The 20,844-nt window shown below is 41.3% G+C and overlaps 2 protein-coding genes across 2 annotated transcripts in view; both read right to left on the bottom strand.

The window, feature by feature from the left end:
- Positions 1 to 7,165, bottom strand: part of disc1 (DISC1 scaffold protein) — a 42,367-nt gene extending 35,202 nt beyond the window's left edge. The window contains exons 1-2 of the mRNA XM_071534814.1: positions 6,676 to 7,165; positions 1,563 to 2,587 (exon numbers count right to left, since the gene is read on the bottom strand). Coding sequence (XP_071390915.1) covers positions 1,563 to 2,587; positions 6,676 to 6,745 — 1,095 coding nt within the window. The 5' untranslated portion in view covers positions 6,746 to 7,165. The remainder of the gene's footprint in view (positions 1 to 1,562; positions 2,588 to 6,675) is intronic.
- A 3,658-nt stretch (positions 7,166 to 10,823) lies between these two features.
- On the bottom strand, positions 10,824 to 18,824 carry tsnax (translin-associated factor X). The gene is made up of 6 exons (XM_071534951.1): positions 18,503 to 18,824; positions 17,898 to 17,987; positions 17,669 to 17,783; positions 16,737 to 16,867; positions 12,457 to 12,578; positions 10,824 to 11,889 (listed from the first exon to the last, which is right to left on the bottom strand). The coding sequence occupies exons 1-6, from the start codon at positions 18,516 to 18,518 to the stop codon at positions 11,509 to 11,511; spliced, it is 855 nt and encodes a 284-aa protein (XP_071391052.1). The 5' UTR covers positions 18,519 to 18,824; the 3' UTR covers positions 10,824 to 11,508.
- Positions 18,825 to 20,844: the final 2,020 nt, after the last annotated feature.

Below are 20,844 nucleotides of genomic sequence, written 5' to 3'. Positions count from 1 at the left end.
GTTGGATCATAGGGTCAAAGTGTGGAGAAGACGGGGAGAACGTTATGCTGATTGCTGCACTGATAGAGTAACACGTTTTGGTGGAGGCAGTGTGATGGTGTGGGGCGGCATCTCCATCACTGGAAAAACGAGGCTTGTCATCATTGGAGGCAATCTCAATGCAGAGAGATATCGAGATGAGATTCTGCAACCACTGGCAATCCCATATCTCCACAGTCTGGGACCGAACTCCATCCTCCAAGATGACAACGCTCGCCCCCACAGAGCGGGGTTTATCAGAGACTACCTCCAGAATTTGGGAGTAGAGAGAATGGAATGGCCTGCCAACAGTCCTGACCTCAACCCAATTGAACACTTATGGGATCAGCTTGGGCATGCTGTTCGTGCTAGAGTGACCGACACAACCACGTTGGCTGACTTGCGACAAATCCTGGTTGAGGAGTGGAATGCCATCCCACAGCAGTGTGTGACCAGGCTGGTGACCAGCATGAGGAGGAGGTGCCAGGCTGTTGTGGTTGTGTATGGTTCTTCCACACGCTACTGAGGCTCCTGACTGTTTGTTAAATGAATAAATTGTAAAATTGCCAATATGTCTTGTTTCTTCCTTGTTACTGATAGACTTCAATCATCCAATCCACCAAACAACACCAAACAAGAGTCAATAGCAACAGCAGAATAAGCTGTCTGGCATTGGCAGAGAAGATTTGGCAAATTTTACATGAGCGCAACCCACATACTCAGCTGTGCTGCTCATCCCACAAATGCATGTTCCTTACAAATGAGGCACCATTTAAAAGGGAAATAAACAGGCTTTCCAACGGTATAAAATGTATTGCCAAGAAGCATTGTTACAACAGAGAAATAATCTACCAAACACAAAGTTCCGAACTTTTTGTGCGATGTTTATATATATATATACACACACACACACACACACACATATATATATGTATATATATATGTATATATGTATGTATGTATGTATATGTGTATATGTGTATGTATATATATATATATATATATATATATATATATATATATAGAGAGAGAGAGAGAGAGAGAGAGAGAGAGAGAGAGAGAGACTTGTCTTGATCTCAGCCATTTTAAGATTTTTTTTAGGACTTTTTCCCGTCTATCTAAACGTTTAGATACGTTTGTCTGCACCTGGTCTACCTTTGTTTATTTTCTCCTGAGCACAAAACAAAACAACAAAACAATTTAATGGATTACACCTGTGTATACAATATAATGGTCCTCAAACATCTGTGCATTGATTAGTCCAAATCCTATGTGTTGATTAGTTGGACATTGAAGGCTATAGTACGGAGTTCTTGCGATAGATCTACATCTCTGCTGATCCTTCAGAAACTCCTTGAGCATTATTATTACATATGTAAACTGTTTATTGCCTATTTTGCTCTTGGTCTTGAATAGGACTCAGTTTGCTCTGGTCTCGGTCTTGGCTTGGTCTCGACCCCCTTTGAACCTGGTCTTGACCCAGCTAAGGTGCTCTTGACCGCAGCCCTGCATTCACCCTCACAGCAGGAGTCAGTCATACCCACCTTGGTGTTAGTGCGGTTGTTCTGAAGGCAGACTTGCAGGACGCCCTCATACTTCTTCACCAGGTTGTCCCAGCCTTGGTCGGAGGCGGGCGTGGCGCTCTCGTACCCGGAGGTGACAGAGGAGGCGGAGGCGGTGTCCGAGTCCACGGACAGAGAGGAGGTGACCTCTGTGTCCAGGGAGCAGGAGTCACAGTCGGGCGGGCCGGACGTAGCCTCCCTGCCAGCCCACAGACATTCCTGCCAAAACTTTCCACCTAATGACAGCTCCGCTCTCTCTGATTGGCCGGCTAGGGCAGAGGAAGGCTGCGATTGGACAGGAGTTAGCAGTTTTGGGACAGATTGCTCAAGGAGCATGGTTGCTGCTTTTGTTTGGGAAGAGCTTGGTACTTTGGCTGACAGATAATCAAGGGAAATTAATTCGGGCCCAGAAGCAGAGTTAGAGGTTAAATGTTTCTGTGATGACTGATCAAGTGGTTCTGCTTCCTGGGCAGGTGTGTCAGTGGAAGAGTTTGTTTTCTGGCTGGAGTTGAGTGACTGCTGGATGAAACTGAAGCTGGAGTTGAAGGAGTCTCCCATGGGAGTCAGCCTCGCCTCTGCAGTCGGGCTCGGGCTCAACCTGAGCTCACTGTGTGGTCTGGAGGACTGACCCTGACGGCCGGATGTGCACTCGACAACGCTGCAGTCCACAGGGGGAAGAGGAGGGGGAAGAGAGGAGAGAAAGCTCTTGCTCTGCCAGGAGCGAGATGTATGTTTATCAGGCTGCTGGGAGTTCAGTAAGGACACTTTGACAGCAGGTGCTACACTCTCCCTCAGGGTACTGGGTGGCTCGGTGATGTCAACGTGACCCTCCCTGCCAGGACATCCAGATTCTCCATTCCTAATGGTCCTCTCCTCCTCCTCCTCCTGCTCTTGCTCCTCCCCAGGACGAGCGCTCTGCAGCCTGGACTGCTCTCCCCTCATGTAGCCTGGTCTGCGGTGGAGCCTCTTACGACCGGAGCTGCCAGCTGTCCCTGATGCTCTGCCACCTGTCGATGCACAGATTAGCCATTAAGCTGGGCAGCAGGCTCACCAGACAGAAACAGTGAGCTCATACAAGTGGCAGGAGAACTAAAATGAAATATATATATCAATACAATCATGTGCACAACATTACAATAGGAAAATGTAATAAAGTGTAGTAAATGTGTAATTATGCATAAAGACTCAAAGTGTCTCTATTTCAGTCCAACGTTTGGTTTTAATCTTGAGACATCCAAAAAGTACCAACGTATTATAATACAATGCACACCATATAACCTACCCAAAATGACTTAACCCACCCACACACACACACCCACACACACCAGTCTTCCCCTAAAGCTAGCGTGGCCAACTCAATTAGCTTCTTGGGCAGTTGTGTGACATTTCCCAGGGGTTGGCCCCAGCTGTGGGGAAATACCAAAGCTTCATAGTCATCCTCAGTTGGGACACGCCTTTCAGCACAAGAGTGGTGTAAATCAATACTGTCTCCTGAAGGACAGCTGTAGGGACTGCAGGGTTTTGAGTTACATTTGAATTGGTTTACAGTAGAAAACACAGCCGTATTGCCGTAGGACTCGAAATGCCCTCGAAAGACATCGCCAACCCAAGCAGTGAGAAGTGCAGTGAGAAGTGATGAACTAGCAGTGTGAAAGAAGAACTCCATGATGAAAGCCAGTTAGTGTGCATGGCTGGGCACCTGCTCCGTGTCTCTGCAAGGTTAATACAAAGAATCTGTAGATCCAGAGAAGGAAAAGGAACCGAGATGCAGAGAATCAACAGCTCCTTTGTGTACAGCTGTGCTGCTCTCTCTTTCGCTTCTCGCTCTCAATTTTCTCTTCCCACTCAAGCACACAATCACACACACACAGACAGGCACACAGGCACACAGACACACAGACACATACACTTTTGTGCTGAAGCACAGTGGGAGCATTCACTACTACTGCCATTGTAAAAGCCCTGTGAGACAGTTAGAAAGAGCTAAACGAGACTCGTCAATCATCTTTAGACTGTGTCATTTAATAAAAAGACACGTACATTTCTCAATAGTAAGAATTATAAATCACACAGCTATCAATTTAGATATCTTCTTTTTTAAATGATATTTTGTTTTGTGCAACAGCAACACAATCGTTATGTTTCTGTGACTGCAGCCTTATATCAAGACAGGAATGCAAGGCGTCAAACAATCTACGGCCACTACAAAGCAACCACAGACCGCTGCTCAACCCTCCATGACCTGCAGTGATGTCATTCCTAAACCATGCCATGTGATTGGAGAGTAACAGAGACAAAGAGGAGACCACTTAAGAGCGAGAGGGGATATGAGGTAGGAGACAGGGAGACGGGATTTGGAAGGGAGAGTGACAAAAGGGTGTTCCTGTTTCACCTGGTCTGTGTGTGTGTGTGTGTGTGTGTGGTGTAGTGTAGAGGATGGTCTATTGATCAAGCCTTTAATAAGAGCCTGTGTGTGTCCGCAGAGACCACCGCACTAGTGTTCAGGTTACATACAGCTCCATTAGTGTCTTTTCTGCAGACGTGGCCACTGTTCCATAACCAATCTAAGAAACCTGACACTCTTTCTAGGTATTCAATACGACCGCACACACCATCCACCATCTGGTATGGTCAAGTATAGTATAGCGGCCACTCCAGAGTCATCGAGTCCAAAAGCGAAAGGCTTGATGATAGGGACGCTGCTGTATATCCTCTACCGCGCTTAGATTACACAAAGACGGCTCTTCCCAGTAAAGGGGAAGGAAACGCCTCACGACCCATTGTGTGTGTGTGTGTGTGTGTGTGTGTGTGTGTGAGGGTGGAAGGAGGGGGAATGTTCATCTACATCATGGCCGAAGCACTTAGGCATGTCGTTTGCCGCTTCCTGCCTGGCTGTGTGCTAAAATAGTTTGCCAGGAATTCCGAGATTCGTGCCGGTTAAACAAAACGACCTAATTCCACTAACAGCAGCTCATCATAACTTTTTAATACACACACCTAACCTGTAATCTGGTTACTAATGTTAATGGACATCTGGACAAAAGTGAGCACAAACACTTTGACAGCACTCAGTTCTGAGAAAATGCGCTGTCCCAGTCAGAGGAGGCTGATTATTTACCTTAGGAGATTAAAGAGGCCCTCCTCAAACCCCTTATGTTAAACACTGCATCCCATTGGCTGATGAAAGCGCTTCAGCCAAAGAGCAGAGGAATGTGGAGGATCTCATAAAAACACAAACGTTTGAGGAACAAGCTCAGCAGTCTCACACATGCACACACACACACACACACACACACACACACACACACACACACACACACACACACACACACACCAGCAGATCTGCCTGTCAGCAGCCTCCTGAGAATCAGCACTGCTGGCAGATGTTCAGCACTTCGCCACTTGTGACTGACTGCAGCACCAGAATAGGGGAAGTGAAAGTCATCTATGAGTGATGAAAAGTGTTTCTCCTTTGACCAAAAACACAACAAACATAACATTTCTGGGATAACCTAGAATTGAATTTAGTTTCTTTAGTATCTTTCTATCAGGTAAGGAGTTATATTTCAGTGTTTATAATGGTTGTCAAGTAGCTTATATAGTAGCTGAATAGCAATGATAATGTATGACATTCCAAAAGCTGCAGTTTCTATGGGAAAGCAGATTTGGCTCCGACAGCCACGCACTTCCTGCATGGTCACATGAGGAACATAAACCAGCTGGATGTAATGGGGCTGAGGAGCTGCTGTTTTATTAGTGGGATAGTGACGTTCACTATGAATACAGAGAGCGATACACTATATAGCAACGACCAGTACAGCACACAAAACCAGCTGTGGGCCGATTTTACTTCATACACTGGGAAAAAGCTATTTCCTAGAAGGAGAAAAAAAGGTCCATCATAGGTAGTGGATAACTGTCAAGTAGGCCTATTTAGGTCACTTGAAATGTCCATATCATTATTGCCCTTTGCAGTTTTGATATTTTGTTTGTAGAATATTATTCATGGCCCTAGAACTAAGCCTTTTCTGTGAGATCGTATTGGGAAATTCCAAAAAATGTGTACGTGTCACTGGCTAATTCATCCAGTCCTTTTCAATTCCTGAAAAATTGACTGGGACATTGGAGATACAAAATTCCACTGACAATATGCTTCAGGCACAAAACTAGTGACCCCTTTAGATATTGGCCTGTCACACACACCCAACATGCTTACTCTCAGTAGAAAAGTAATCAATCCACATTTACAGTAGTAGTTTATACAGTAACTGTATTTAGTTCAAGTTCAAGTTTATTTATATAGCATTTAGTGTCATCAAATAATGGCTACCTCCAATCCTCTTTCACAAGCTTAAACCAACAAAATTAGGCGCATGTTTTAGCTTTAATTTCATATATGATAATTGATTTGATTTCAGAATCCAGTGATGTCTGCATAGATAGGAATAATATTTGCTCTGAAAAGCATGTGCCACACTTCCTGTCTTTTGGAAAAATGTGAGTTCATCTCATTGGTGATGAATGCAGCAGACATTTTGACTTGGATGTCAGTGTGAAGTCAGACTGCGTTTTCGCTAATAGAAAAGGTCGCAACGTAATGCAATCCAGATGTAAAAGTCCATGTAGGCTTGCAGGCAGGTCTTGTTTTGGATGGGTCACAGCAGTATGGTTTATCCTATACCCAGTCTGTGTTATCCCATCTAAACCCAATGCAAACTCTCATGGGTAAGGTAGAGTAGGCCCTGCTGCTGTTGTTGTTATTGTAGATCTTCTTCTTCTTCTTCTCCTCCTTTTCTTTCTCATCACCACCCCAACATCATCATCTTTCCAATAACCCCCTTCCTCCCTTATTACCACAGACTTCTTACTTCTTAGATATTTTTGGATTTTAATGTAATGTGAAGCTCATGGTGAAAAATCATAACACCCTTCATCACTATCATCACCATCATCATCAACCATCATCATCATCCCTATCATCATCCTTATCACCATCATCTTCATCCCTGGAATAGATCTATTTATCTCCAACTGATGTTATGTTTAATGTGAAGAAACTGCAGGGTAGATGATAGTAAAACAGATTCTACTTTACCTTCCATGACTTCGCAGCGGTGAAGCAGAGAGTTACCGTGACATTCCAGCCCCATCAGTCCAGCAAACATCTTCTCATGAACGGCCTCTATCTCGCCCCTGTGTGAAAGAATATAAAACCCCGGGACTACATGGGAGTCAAAACGACCATGTTGTAGAAGAAGTGGAGCCAGCCACTGCGCCTGATCTCATTTCCGCTGTTGAAAAGTGAGCCGGACCGCTATTATCCCCCCCACTTCGGAACAGTGTGTGAAACTGGCTCTTGCAGGCGCTCCTGTGTCCATAACAAACATTTTTTTTCCCCGATAGCGGTATTGATTAAAAATATAGAGGTCTACATTTCTCTTCTGCGGCAAACAAGTGGCTCCGGCTGCGCATGAACAGATGGTCTGGAGAGGAAAAGATGGTCTTTATATGGTCTTTCCCTGAGGAAAAAGGCGAAGAAAATCCGATGACAGGCTGTAACAGTAGATATATTATCCCTAAATAGATCTCTGTCTATCTCTGAACATTAATCAGTTCCCCAGTAATCCGCTATGTGCTGCGCCTTTACGCGTCGTGTTGGAGCAACGTGAGCAGCTCCTACGTGTTCAGGAATTTGACTCCAGACTCCTCCAGCCCGCCTCATGATGACAGCCAGGCAGCCTATGAAAGCCCTGGCAGCAGCAGACACAGCGCTGTATTAACATAACATACACCACGGCTCTATGGTTGTGTTTATGTTTGTTTTTTTGTGTCATTTTGATTTGCAGTGCTGTAGGTGGTATATTGGAATACATGGCCTACAGAGGAATATTATGGCAATAACCCTCTGCCTGACTGCCTTCAACTCTATTAGACAAGTCACATTAACTCATACTAGGGAAAATACATTTAAAAAAAAAAAAGACAGAAAGAAAGAAAGAAAGAAAGAAAAAGTTGACATGTAGGAACATGCTTAGAGAGAAGAAGAAGAAGAAGAAGAAGAAGAAGAAGAAGAAGAATACATATCACTTTTTAAAAGAGTTTACATGGTACAGTGCTTGACCAATCCAATAAATTAACATCACACTCAACTGGCCAAAAACTGTATTTGTACATGACATGATGATGATATTCACTGTGTTGTATGTTATGTTATTGCATGCTAAGCAACAGTTTCTTGTGCTATCCTCTGAAATCAAACATACATGAATATTTAATTTTTTAAGATGGATTTTCTTATTTCCCATATAAAATCAAATCAATCAAAATACATCTTAGACAGTGGAAATCCTTATTTTTCTGCAAGTATATCCAAAATATATTTTGGCCGTTCAAAATGTAATTAGAATGATTATCTACATGTAAATAAAAAAAACATTTTCTGACAGTTTATTTGCATATTTTGAAACATGTCCCTCAACATACTCTGAGGTATGTGTTTTTCTTTCTTTTTGCAGTATGGGAATGCATGGGAAAACCCCCTAGAGACCCCACACAGAGCAGAGTCTTTTCATCCTGCTTCCCACCCATCCCTCCCTCCTTTCACTCAGCTTGGCCGGGCTGAAGACTGATGGACAAGACTGATGATGAAAAGCTCCGTTCAGCCGACACGGCCGAGTCCAGCCCTTATTGTTGCCTCTACTACTGCGGCTCTGGAGAATAAAGAGCTGTGGAGGAGAGGAGAGAAGGGATGGGCTGTGCTGCATCGCATGTCTTGTGAGATCACCTGCCCGGCATTAAAGATTAGAGGCACTTAATGTCCTTTGGCAAACAAATCAACCAACTGCCTGATCACTAGACCACAACTCATGACCGCAGAACGCTTCCTCATGCTTAATAATTAACACCGGTCGGTTCCAGAAAAAGCCTTTTACTAGTCTATCTCAATGTCAGCTTCAGGACAAGGTTGGCGCCTGTTTCACTGTGAAGTGTCAAATGATAACGGCCAGAAATGTGCGTTTCTCCCTGCTCATTCACAGAAAGCCATAAGCCAATCTTTCCCAGAAATCCTGTCAGATTTTGGCCTCTTCCACTGCACCCAAAGAAGCATCAAACCTCTATACAAATATCATGACATGTATACATATTTGTATAGAGAAAGTTTCCTCAAACTCCTAGTCCTTGTTCCCTAATCTTTGTTGTCAAGATGTCAGGATGGTTGTACAAAACAGAAGGCTATGGACTCATCAAAATGATTAGAGTATGAAACAGCAACATGCAGATTTCAGGGTGGCAGGGTGGAACTCAGAAAAAGTCTGGGGTGTGGGGGCATTAACCCACAGATTTTATTTTTTAGCTTTATAACTGTTTTCTTTTGACAGAAGAGGTCTGATACTTAACAATCCCTTGACTTATAAAAGTTTGTTTTATGTTAAAACTATGACTATATGAAGAAGAACTAGACATGCCCAAATGAGACCCCTTTGGTCATATATTTGGTTGAAAAATCTGGTGAATAGCAAGAATTAACACTCTGTCTGAACATTATTGTACCAAAAAAAAGTACCCACTCAGCATCTCATTTAAAGTCAAACCACAGCATCCTGAAACACATAAGGTGCACTTTGACCCTTCCATAACTTCTACCATCTCATACTACGGAAGTCAACAAAACTGAAACAACAACAACAAAACCTGCTGAAAGGTGCAGCATCTGTACCTTCATATATGGTGATGGAAGGAGTTTAATCTGTTCTAATTTGAAACTGCAGGAGATGGAGTCAAATGCAAACCATAGGAGACACCACCCAGAATCCACCACTGTGTAAACCCTACATCCTAAAATCCCACTTAGATGTATTAAAGGAACCTGGCATAAGAAGACAGTTTGTCAGATTTATATTGGGCATGGCTGGTCAAAACCAGGCTTGACTGTTAGCCAAAATATTCAGACACAGTGCCTTAATTATCTTTTTAATTTGGCTGAATTAACTAGGGGGAGTGATTACCTTTCACACCAAACAAGAGAAAGGCACCAAACTGTGGTGTAATGTTTCCCTCTATAAACTACAACAACCCAAGAAAAGATCTGACCAAATTCAATGAAAAATGTGCAAAAAGGCAGAAAATCAAACAGGGAGTGAATACTTTTTCATAGCGATGCATAGTCATTATTTGTAGTATTAAATTTAATTACATTGAGATTGTTTTGCTTCAGCTTAATACAATATAATAATGCTGGTAGTCTATTCCATATTTCATGGTAGTACATCCCCTCCAAATCATAGGAGAAGAAAGCATGCAAGTTGTCCACATACATGAAATACTACTATTGGCCACAGCGGGGCACACTTAGCTAACATTGAAAGCCTAACTTTCTTTTAGTCTATGGAGGGAACAGCACAAGCATCATCCTAGGTAAACTAACAGATATACCAACAGAACACTAAATGCCCTCCACTTATGCATAAAGCAGAATGTGTCTTGGATGCATTACATTTCATAAACCTCACCCTAAAGCTCCATAAGAAGTTCTCAGTGTGAAGCGATCCGGGCCAACAGAGAACAACAGCTGCTGTCTATGGAGGGAAACACTGGAAACCCTTCATAGAGGGAGTCTTGTTGTGGTTTGAATAATCAGCCTCACAAATCATGCTTTCTCTTAGTCTCTAAATCTGACAATGAATTCTTACTCTCCCAAACAGGAATACAAGTTTCTACTATCAACAAATTATACAGCCCTTACTCCATGCCCATCCACGAACAAGGCAGAATTGTTTTCTCTATGCCTTAAAAATCCATCTGGATACTGTTAACTGACACAATCAGGTGGTCAGGAAACAGCGAAAGCATACAAGTTCCCTGCCAGGAATATGGTGGGGCATGCCATGGTGAATGAGGCAAGCGGTTTGCCAAACCTTATTTTGAATTTGCTTCCATTCCAGCCTAGCAAAGATTGCTTAAGGTGGGTAGAGGGAGGAGGCAAGGGGTGTGTGTGTGTGTGTGTGTGTGTGTGTGTGCCAGGGAGCCTGCCAGAGAATAGGCACGTACAGTGTACAAAGGTCACGTTTCCTCCACAGTGCAGCGCAGACAACCAATGGTTCTACCTTAGATTATCTGTGTGTGATAGAGAAGGGGAAGGCGGGGGAGGGCAGAGAGAGAAAAATAAACTAACACACACACACACACACACACACACACACTCATACCATCAAAGCAGCTTAAAGACTTGAAGAGCGTGTCATATTAGAAGCACAAAACTTTTATTCATGGTTTCCAATTTCAATGCAAAACAACTGAGTCATCAGATCTCTATCAAAAACAAAAGAAAAAAAACCTTGTCTGTTGAAATACTGTAGCATTGAAGGCTTTGTTGAAGAACATCTCTCTCCTTGGCTGACATCGGGACGTCCTGCAATAACTTTTGCCACGGCGGAAACTGTGTCCAACAAAATTAACAAGCGTCTCGTAAAACATATCAAACAACAGTCGAATCTGATAAAAAAATACATACAAACATCAAACCACTGCGAAACTGAGAGTGACAACTGCACCGTACAGAACATAACCGAGGTTATGCATGCACTGCAAAAAATCTCCAGTCATTTTAGTCTATTGAGCCCTAAAATCTCAATTTTCTTAAAACAAATGAAAAATAGAGTTAGATAATTTCACTTGTTTCCAATGCAAATCAACTAGTTTCAAGAATTTTGTAGAATCAGGTGTCATTTTCTTGCTAGTAGTAAAGTGATCTGCCTTTTTCTGACTTGTTTTAAGATACTGACACTCCTTTCTAGAAAATTCAGAGTTATCTCACCCCATTCGCAGAATTCTTCTTGTTTTAAGAAAAATAAGATTTGAAGGCTGAATATGAGACTAAATGACTTGTTAGGATGGACATTTGTTGCAGTGTGCTGAAGGTGCCGGGGCTCTAGGCCACGCCTTCGTCGTGGTCGATGAGAGCCCTGCTGGAGAACACGTCGGCCAGCATGTGCTTAGGGATCTCGGAGCCGCGGACGCGCAGGGTGTAGCAGGCGTCCTCCACCTTGCCCAGGCTCTGGCGCAGCGTGTGCAGCTTCTTGGAAACCTCGTAGGGCCCCGTGTTGCCGATGTAGGAGAAGCCGTCGTGGATCTGCCGCAGGAACTGGCTGAGCTGGAAGGGCGTGTCGATGTCGCCGTTGCCCACGCTGCTGATGCACATCCGCATCAGCTCGCCGGTCAGATCGGCCACGCCCAGCAGGTAGTCCGAGGGCGTCACCTGGAAGGTCAGGACCTGAGCTCCCGCTGGCAGGCCTTCAGCTGAACCCTGGGACTTCATGCATGAGAGAACAAAAAGAGGATACAATTACCAGTCATGCATATCAAGGATTTTGTCGCGTAAGCCTCAAAATGAGCTTTTGAAGGTGCTTTGAGACGTTTTCAACATTTTTGCACCAGGCTTTGATAGAAATTCTTATCTAAGGAGGTGTTACACAAAAGATTTATGGTGTCAACAATGTTTTATGTTGTGCACCCATTTATGTCATAGGCAAGGCTGGGCCACAAATACATACATACATAATTCTTATTATAATATAATAAATACATAATAACACACTGTTTCCCCTGTATTCACTGAGCAGTGGTGCACCTCCACCACTGCTAGATAAGGAAATATATATAATATAATTTAGTTTAATGTCCCTTTACGACACAAAAATGCGCAGTTCCATTGTTCAGTATCAATATTTGTAATATATCTAAGCATCCAAAGAAAACATTTTTAGCACCACAGCCTGCTCTAGAACCATGGCTTGAACTAAAACAGATGGTTGTGCAATATGAAATCCCAGCAGAAACACTGTATACAGTTTAACAAGAAAGCCCCGTTTCAAATTACCTTAGGATCCACCTTTTCTGTTTTCATGAACACCAGTCTGGCATTGATCTCCTCCAGGCTGATAAGGGTGCGATGACGGATATAGTGCTGGAAAGACACAGCCTCCACATACTCCTGGACCCCTAATACATTCAATGATATGAAAATGCATGAATCAACACAGATAAGAAAATGATTGACACTGGAATGTACACACTAAAATGTGATTGTTCCAAGAATCGGGGTGGGGTGGATTTCCTTATTCTCTCTATTGTTTGTCTGTTTGTATGTTGCATTTTTCTGTGTATAATGTATGACTTACTTGATTTACTAAAAACGCAAAGTATTCTAAAAAGATAATGTCTAGTATGTATAACAACTAAGCATAATATGCAAAGTGTGCATGTGCATTACATAAAGTGTGCATGGTATATCACGGATGTAGATAATGATGCAAATCCTACTCTAGTCTTTTGATTGAACCACAGTGGCCGGCTGAGATGACCCCTCATTTGTTTTCTGCCCCCGTGTAAACAACAACCCAATAATCACAGGACGGAAGACTTTGTGTCTGTAGTTTACTTTCGGAGCGGCAATTGAACATCAAAGCGCCTGCTATCTCGCTGTCGCTAACCACAGTGCACAACACGGAGCCGGAAGGAGGATGTGGCTCATCCCCACTACACCCGCTCCACGACCGACTTTCACTGCACTTGTCATTTTCTCTTCGATCCAATCGCACCACTGAAATGGGCCAAATCCATCACACCCCAAACAGTTTGCTGTAAGCCCCAGCTTAACAATAGGAGAGCCAAGCTGTGGTCAGTTGACTGCGGTTTTGAATTTTAGAATTTAAATATCTCAGATTTCACAATGTCCCTCCGTGTCCTTTCCTAGACCCACTTTCTGTATAAACCAGTGTTGTCAGACTGTCTAAATCACAAATGGGAAACAGGAAATAGGATATGGAGTTACAATTACATTTACCCCTTCAATTGGTGGCTTGTTGGCCTTCTCTTAAACCCTAAACCTCTCTTGTCTGGTGCATAGGAAGTGATTATCAACCAAATTATCAATCAAATTATCAAATCAAATTATGAAAGAAAAGTAGACCCCCCCACACACACACATACACACAGAAACATTCAAATATGTCTTTAGAGGTTAATTATAAGATACAACTTTCCTATTAGTTTAAATAAACCTTTAGTTTACTCATTATGAAAGACCTTAGCTTAGCCCTCAGCCCTGATTTGGCTGTTTTTTCATAAAGTTTATGAACATAAAACAACACACAGATCTAAACATTGCCGATGGCTAGATAGCTATGACACTGGCCTGGAGAACACAACCCCGTCTCAGGCGGACAGGATATGACATGAAAAGGTTACACAGGCTTTGAGGCAGGCAGGCGGAGTTCAGTTCCTGAGTTTACTGCCAGGAGCTATTCATGTTATTTACTCTGAAGTAGCAGCGTTACCTTTGGTCAAACAGCCACAGAAAAACAGAAAAATGAGACAATGTCCAAACAATGACTCAGGGAAAAACCAACTGCGCAGAGAGAGGAAATTAGAGAGGATCTACTGGCACGGCCCTTGGAAAAGTGGAGGGCTGGGCAGGTAAACAACACCAAGGCCATGGCCGAGGCCTGACCTGGTCTGACTGCTACAATACAACTTGTGTTTTGAGAGCTAGTATACATGCTGGAGGTTTAGATGGTGATGATTCCACACACAGTCATATTCCAGAGCCTTGTGTGGAGAATAATAAATAGCACATGTCAATGAGCAGTCTTGGTCAGGGTCAACATATCACTGCGGTCATGTGGAAACCTCGTAACTCCAGTTGTGCCAATTTTCATGTTTTCAATTGAAGGATTACATGCTCCTCTATGGGTTGAGAAGATTCAAATTGAAAACGGTTGGATAAACTCAAAAGGCCAAAAAACGAGGCTGCATTTCAAGTTGACATTTTGGAGATGCATGCTTTTACGTTTGACCAAATGCATGTGTGACCTGCAACGCAGAGCAGTGCATTCAGTTGAAGTTGAACTCTGGGAAAAGCCCCACCAGTGGTATCTGCACAGCTCTGCAGACCTCTGTCTCATAGAGGCGACAGATAGCTGCTAGCTGGCTCAAGCTAAACAGCTTATCAAAGTGCCGCACTGCCCTGTTATCGCCGGCAATTAGGTTCAAATTTAGCCCACAATATCTTTAATGGTCCTTGTTAAAAAAAAGCAAAGCCATTAAACATGCCTGGAGACTTCTAGTCCAGCCAAGATTATCAGCTGCAGGGCGAGAGAGCCTGCACAGCGAGCTCTGTCTCAATCTAATAAAGACGATAAAAATGAAAAAAAATAAAACATCTAATTGGTGGGAACTGCCACTGGTCACGTCGCGGGGGATGCAGCAGTGATTCCTGAGTGACCACAATCTAAAAATGACTTCCCCAGCTGCTAGATAACAGCTAACCCTAACTCCCACTAATGTTTTCCTCCAAACTTTGCAGACATTTTGGCTACTCTTACAAAAACTGATATTCTTGATTCTTGCGGGAAAACAACTTTATCAGAGGGTGTGTCTGTCATATCCAGGCCTGGATCAAGGTCACTCTCACACACCAGTCAGGCCAATCAGTGACTTGACAGTAAATCTAAAGCACAAAATGGATTTTCTATTTGATAGAACAGAAAGTAAAGACCTTGAGGAGGGTCTCAGCGCAGTAAAGATAATATTTTAAAGCAAACACCAGTGTAATTAACTTTTTGACTCATGTCCTTAGTCACACCTCTATTTTGCATTGTCTACAGACCAACCAATTGCAAGGATTTATTGTTACAATATCACAAAATAACCCTTTAATCAAAGCTTATGTGATGCTCTGTGACATCAAGGAATGAGGGCAACCTAAGTGGTTTTCAATAAACAATGACTGTCAACATTAATAACAATCAGTTTCAATAAATATATGGTATAGTTTCTGCTGACAGCATTAATTAAAATCCTGAGATTCACTGCCAGGTATCCAAATAATTACCTGAAAGCAACGCGGAAACCACAGTGAGCAGAAAATGGATTCTGTTCATTGTGCATTGAGGGATTCTTGCTCCAGAATAACAAGAATACTTTTGTTTATATGTACAAATTATTACAGACACTCACTCTCAAATAATAAGATCAGATTCAGGTTGAGTTGTTTAGATGTATCTACATACCCTGATCACAAATATCCTTGTTTACAATAATAAACAGGATATTTAAAATATCACTAAACAAATGGATCTACCACATACCAAATAAACAGTAAATTGGATATGTTAGCTTGGTATCCTGGCTAATATCAGCATATCCATGCTATAATATTCAGGTTACTCATAATTTAAAAGGGATATGAACTAATCAGGAATATTGTAAATGACATGAGCCAAATCACACAGTATAACTTAATATCTCAAATAATATCAGAATATGAATGTGCAGGTAAATGCACACAAATACACACTCAGTGGAACATTTGATGGGATATCAGATTGATCAATCTGAATTAGCAAATCAACACAATTATATTAAGGTAATACATTTTTGCTCCAAAGCACTATGACAGGGATTTTTCAACTTTGTATCCTGGGAACCAAATAAATTAATAATAAATCTTAGTAAATAAATCTGGAAAAAGAGGATAATATACAGGCCCATGACCCATTTTAGGTTCTGACTGAGAGCTGAAATATTATTCACAATGTGCTGTAAATATTTTTCTAGAATAAATATTTGCTGTGTACACAACTGGAGAGAAAACAAAAAATTAATCAATGGCTCTTTCATCACATTGCATGCCTTAAAGGTTAATATGCTGTACTTATAATGCTGGTCATTTGCAATTCACTGCCTGACAATTGTAGAATCCCTCATATTTCTGCAACATTACTTTAAAATGCATCAATCACATCAGTGATATGGCAGTTATAAAATGTCATATTTGTTCTAAAATTCATAATGTTTCATTGCTTAATGAACAAGCAAAAGAAAATGAGCAAAGATAACAAGGATCTGACCCCAAGCATAATTCCCAGATTGTACATTTCCATTGTTAATCTTGCTACTCAGATATTCAGATTTTTTAGTTAGGGTTTTTTTTGTTTGTTTTTTTTACATCAATTTTATCTTAGGATAATTATTTTTACTATTACAACCCATCCTTGAACTTGTCACATGCACTTAAAAGCACACTTGTGATATTGTGAAACGATGAAACAGCGACATATGAATCCAAGATGATTTGGGGTTTGTATGAAGTCCCACCTGGGGTGAAAGCTCTGTGAAATTGGTAGATGTCTTCTCCTCTCAGGTCTTCAGCGATCAGGCCGATCTTCTGCCTCACTCCATCCAGTTTTACATCCGACTCCTTCAGAACTTCCTCTACATCTGGTACACTGCCAAGCCAAAGACAATGGACAGAATCAATGTTAGGAATGTCATGTGGGCAAGTTTCTTAATCATGTCTATCTCAAAGGATCTCAATGTAATCAACACAGCACAACAGAGAAATTATACATGACTTGTTGACTTAATGGTCCTGGAATTTCAGAATCAAGGATAAATAACTGTATAAAGTTGATCAGCTATTTTGGGCTATTCTTGTGTAAATGTTCATTCGAAACAACCAAATCTAGTCAGATATATCAAGTTAGTTGTTACTTTACTAGTTGTCTTTTTGCTAACTTTTTGAGTATTATTTAAATCTCAATTTGCAAACAGCACATTAACACAATAATAACTTTAGCTCCACATTACTTATTATTCAAGTGATTTGAATTTAATAACATAACTACCCTTTGACACCATCATCCAACTTCCAAAACAATATAGCTGAAAGCTGAGTTGGTTTGAGCCATATGTGAAAATTTTCAAGGTACTGATGATGAAATAAAATTTTTACTCAAGTTAAGACAAAAACAACAGATTAACAGATAGTGCCTTAAGTATCCTTGCTATTACTGCTTATACCCTTGGAGAACTCAGTTTGTATTCATGAAACACTGTTGCCAGAAACAAAAGAGGAGTGTTTGGCTGGGAAAGCCATAAAAATGTGCAGCTCAGTCCAAAAAGACAATGTAGAAAGACAAATGTAGCCTGAAGTTATTGGAATATCATGTAAATTCTCAGAATGAGTGGCATTCCCTCATAAATCCTAAGTTAGTCAATCATACATGTCTTTCTGAAATAGCACATACCTCGTCACTCGGTGCAAAAGAAAAATTGTCCTCTTGCTTTCAATGGTGACATCTCGACTGATTTTAACAAGACGCTCGTACTTGTCATGTTTGGTGTCAAGCTCCTGCTGGAAAACTTGAAAATGTTTGAAGTTAGACTACAAACTGGTGTCTCAACAACAGAAAAGACAGCAACCACACAAATGAATAGCTAAGTGCAATCAAAATACAGGGGCTGCAGTTATGGTACCTTTGAAGACAGCAATGACAGGTGAGGATGGGTTGGCACTCATATCACGGTCCTGCAAGACATCAGGCTTTTTTCGTGGACATCCTTCACCTGAGGAAAAAGTCAGGTGATGTTGCATTGAGTAAAGTAGCTTAGCGCAGGTGGGTGTTTCATGCAAAATGCCTCTGTAGCACCAGCTGCTGCTGACCAGTTTCACTAAATACATTTCGGAGAACAAATTAGGGAGTGAAATGTATCTTAAAAACAACTGGATTATTAATAGTATCTATACTATTAGCCTACTGCTGCTGCTACCACCACTACTACTAGCCTACTACTAGTACTACTGATAATAATAAAGCCTTTCTGTCTCTGCTATTTAGCCAATTTAAGGTATGTTTTGAAATTGCATTACTTTCATGATTAAAACTGGATAGACAGACAGCCGAAGTAATAATACAATAATCCTTTATTACAACAGTTTAGCTTGAATATCATTATCGTTAATTACATAGCTAGTAAGGCTTGCTATCACATGCTGATGGCAACAACAGCAAGCGTCAACTTGCATAAAAACGTTGTTATTCTTAGTTCAACTTTGGTTCAACCTCAAATGCAGGACCTACCTTCTCGCTTACTCATACCTTCCTTGTTGCAGTTTTATTTTTAATGAAATGAACTATTTGAAGGTTGGTTGTACACGAAGTGCTTTAGCCGCTGAAAACCTAAAGTCAAAGCTGCCAACCAGATGTAACCAAGCCGAGCGCCTTACAGCTCTCAGGACTTAAAACGGTTAACAGAGAAAACAAGTACGCTTGTTAAGAAGACGTGAATATCTCCGACAGACCAGAAACAGAAGGAAGCAAAACCTAAATATTCTACAATACGAAGGAAATACTTTTTACGCGATTTTAATGACAGGCATCCATGTGGACCTCACTCTGTAAAGGGCTTTTGCGCTGTTTACATGCGTAGAAGGAAGTTGAGGGAAAACAGTGCATCTTGGGAGATGTAGTACCACAGCAGACTGTCTCCCTTTGGTTGGAATTTGAGCTTGTAATGTCTTTATTATAGCGATGTCCAACATCTAATCTATGGCTTAGTACAATCGTACTTTTGCTGATTATATATATTTTTTATTTAAAAATAATTTGAAATAATAACGAATAAGATAAAATATATATATATATATATATATATATATATATATAGCCAGGCCAGAACCATAGGACTATATTTTAGGCGATATTTAGCCTATATTCATCTCATTTTGAAGTATGTACACGCTTCTTGTAGATGACACTATGTAAAATTCAAAAAGCATTCATTGCAAAGCAACGTTAATTGTTGCAGATGTTGCAGATATATCATTCATTAGTCAGTGACATAAGCAGTTGTCACTAAAAACAAACAACTTTCTTTTTCCAGTTACAGACCAATAACTGAGCACCCTGTCACCCCAACACTTCCATCCCAGTTGTATACTCTGTTATTGGTTGTTATTAAAGTATGTTTCGTCCAACCTTTCTAGATCAGATTACTTGCATCTCTCCAGGAACTCTTCCTCGAGGGACTGCTGCCAACTGTGTACGTGCCACACGCCTGGTGCCAGCTTGCTTGTGGTTTGCCGCTGGCCAGCACACTCGCATTCATGCAGAAACTGATTTCACATGTGGCTCTCATGTAGGCTCCAGCTCTACATAATATAGCATATTCATTTGAACACAAGATTGATCCAACCCCATCAGGAGCCAATTAAACATTTAATTACAATAAACATATAATCTCAATGAGCGATGGAAGTCATCCTCGATCACAAATATCAATCAATTAATTAATCACAAAAGCATGAAAATGTATATGCAAAATATTCTTTTGTTGAGTGAATGGAATTTCACATGTGCAAGGCAGGAATGAAGGGAAAAATGCAGCCCGCTCTACACATAGGGTTTGACGTCTAATGCTGCCTTCAAGCGCTGCTCGTAAGCTCGTACTTCCGAGCGCCGCTACTAGCTGTTGTTTTATTTCAGGAATCAAGCATGCCATTGATGTTTTAATTACTTTATTATTCAAAACTTATTGTATAACACATCACTTTTACCATCAGCTGTTGGTGCGACTTCCATACTCACCACCATTTTTCCCTTAAGACATGCTTCCTAAAAGTCACATCTCAGCATTTGGGTGGCATAGAAAGTTCCAGTTCTCTCAGTCATGGAGATCAAAATAATATTTACTACAAAAGTTCCTGGTAGAAGATTTGAAAAACCTGGATGAAGTAGCAAGTGCAACACACAAATAGAGGAGAGAAAGACAACATAATGTCAAAATCTTGTTTCGTTTGGGGATGTGTAGCCTATTTAGTCAGCACTTTTATTATTGTTACTAATGATTTTTTACAGAATAACATATTTATCCCTGTTTCTATACCTCACTGAAATATCTTTAAATAGATAGTGCTACCTTTGCTTTATCTATCCAGAAGTTATCTTTGTCCCTCATGATGAGTCCTTGTCTGTTTTTGTCTACACTGCTGATTGTATAGCCTTTTTGAAAAAAACTTGGGGGAATGATGCATCTCATCAGTGCATTCCAGCATTTTCAAAATTTCACTGATTAGCTGAAGGACGGGGCTTCATCATGCATTTATCCATCCGTCCATATGTCACACTCTAGATCTCAGATTGGATTTTGAAGAATCTTGGGGAAATTATGGATCTCACCGCTGACTTGTGCCATCTCCAAATTTCTGCTGATTGGCCCAAGTGGTCACTAGCCTACATCATGTGATTGTTCGTCCATGTGTCACGCACAAGATCTAAAACACCAGTGATCAGATTTTAAGGAAATGATGCATCTCACCACTGCATATTTTCAAAATTAGCCTACACTAACTGACCCAAGGGAGGCGCAAGAATTCAGGTTCTGTAAAGGTGACATATTTGTTACTGACTGGACCAGAGTTTGA

The sequence above is a fragment of the Centroberyx affinis genome, unplaced genomic scaffold (assembly GCF_046629955.1).
Source record: "Centroberyx affinis isolate AG114_WGS23_722 - 3 ecotype Tasmania unplaced genomic scaffold, CSIRO-AGI_Caff_v1 ptg000171l_1, whole genome shotgun sequence".
Lineage (NCBI taxonomy): Eukaryota > Metazoa > Chordata > Actinopteri > Beryciformes > Berycidae > Centroberyx > Centroberyx affinis.
The sequence above is the reverse complement of the archived record's forward strand: the minus strand, read 5'-3'. Positions and strand labels throughout refer to the sequence as shown.

Excerpts from the sequence above, each read along its gene's own strand:
- tsnax (XM_071534951.1), bottom strand. Across the intron at positions 17,784-17,897 it reads TGTCATTGCTGTCTTCAAAG|TTTTCCAGCAGGAGCTTGAC; the intron begins GTACCATAACTG and ends AACATTTTCAAG. Across the intron at positions 16,868-17,668 it reads CTTTTGCACCGAGTGACGAG|TGTACCAGATGTAGAGGAAG; the intron begins GTATGTGCTATT and ends TTGGCTTGGCAG.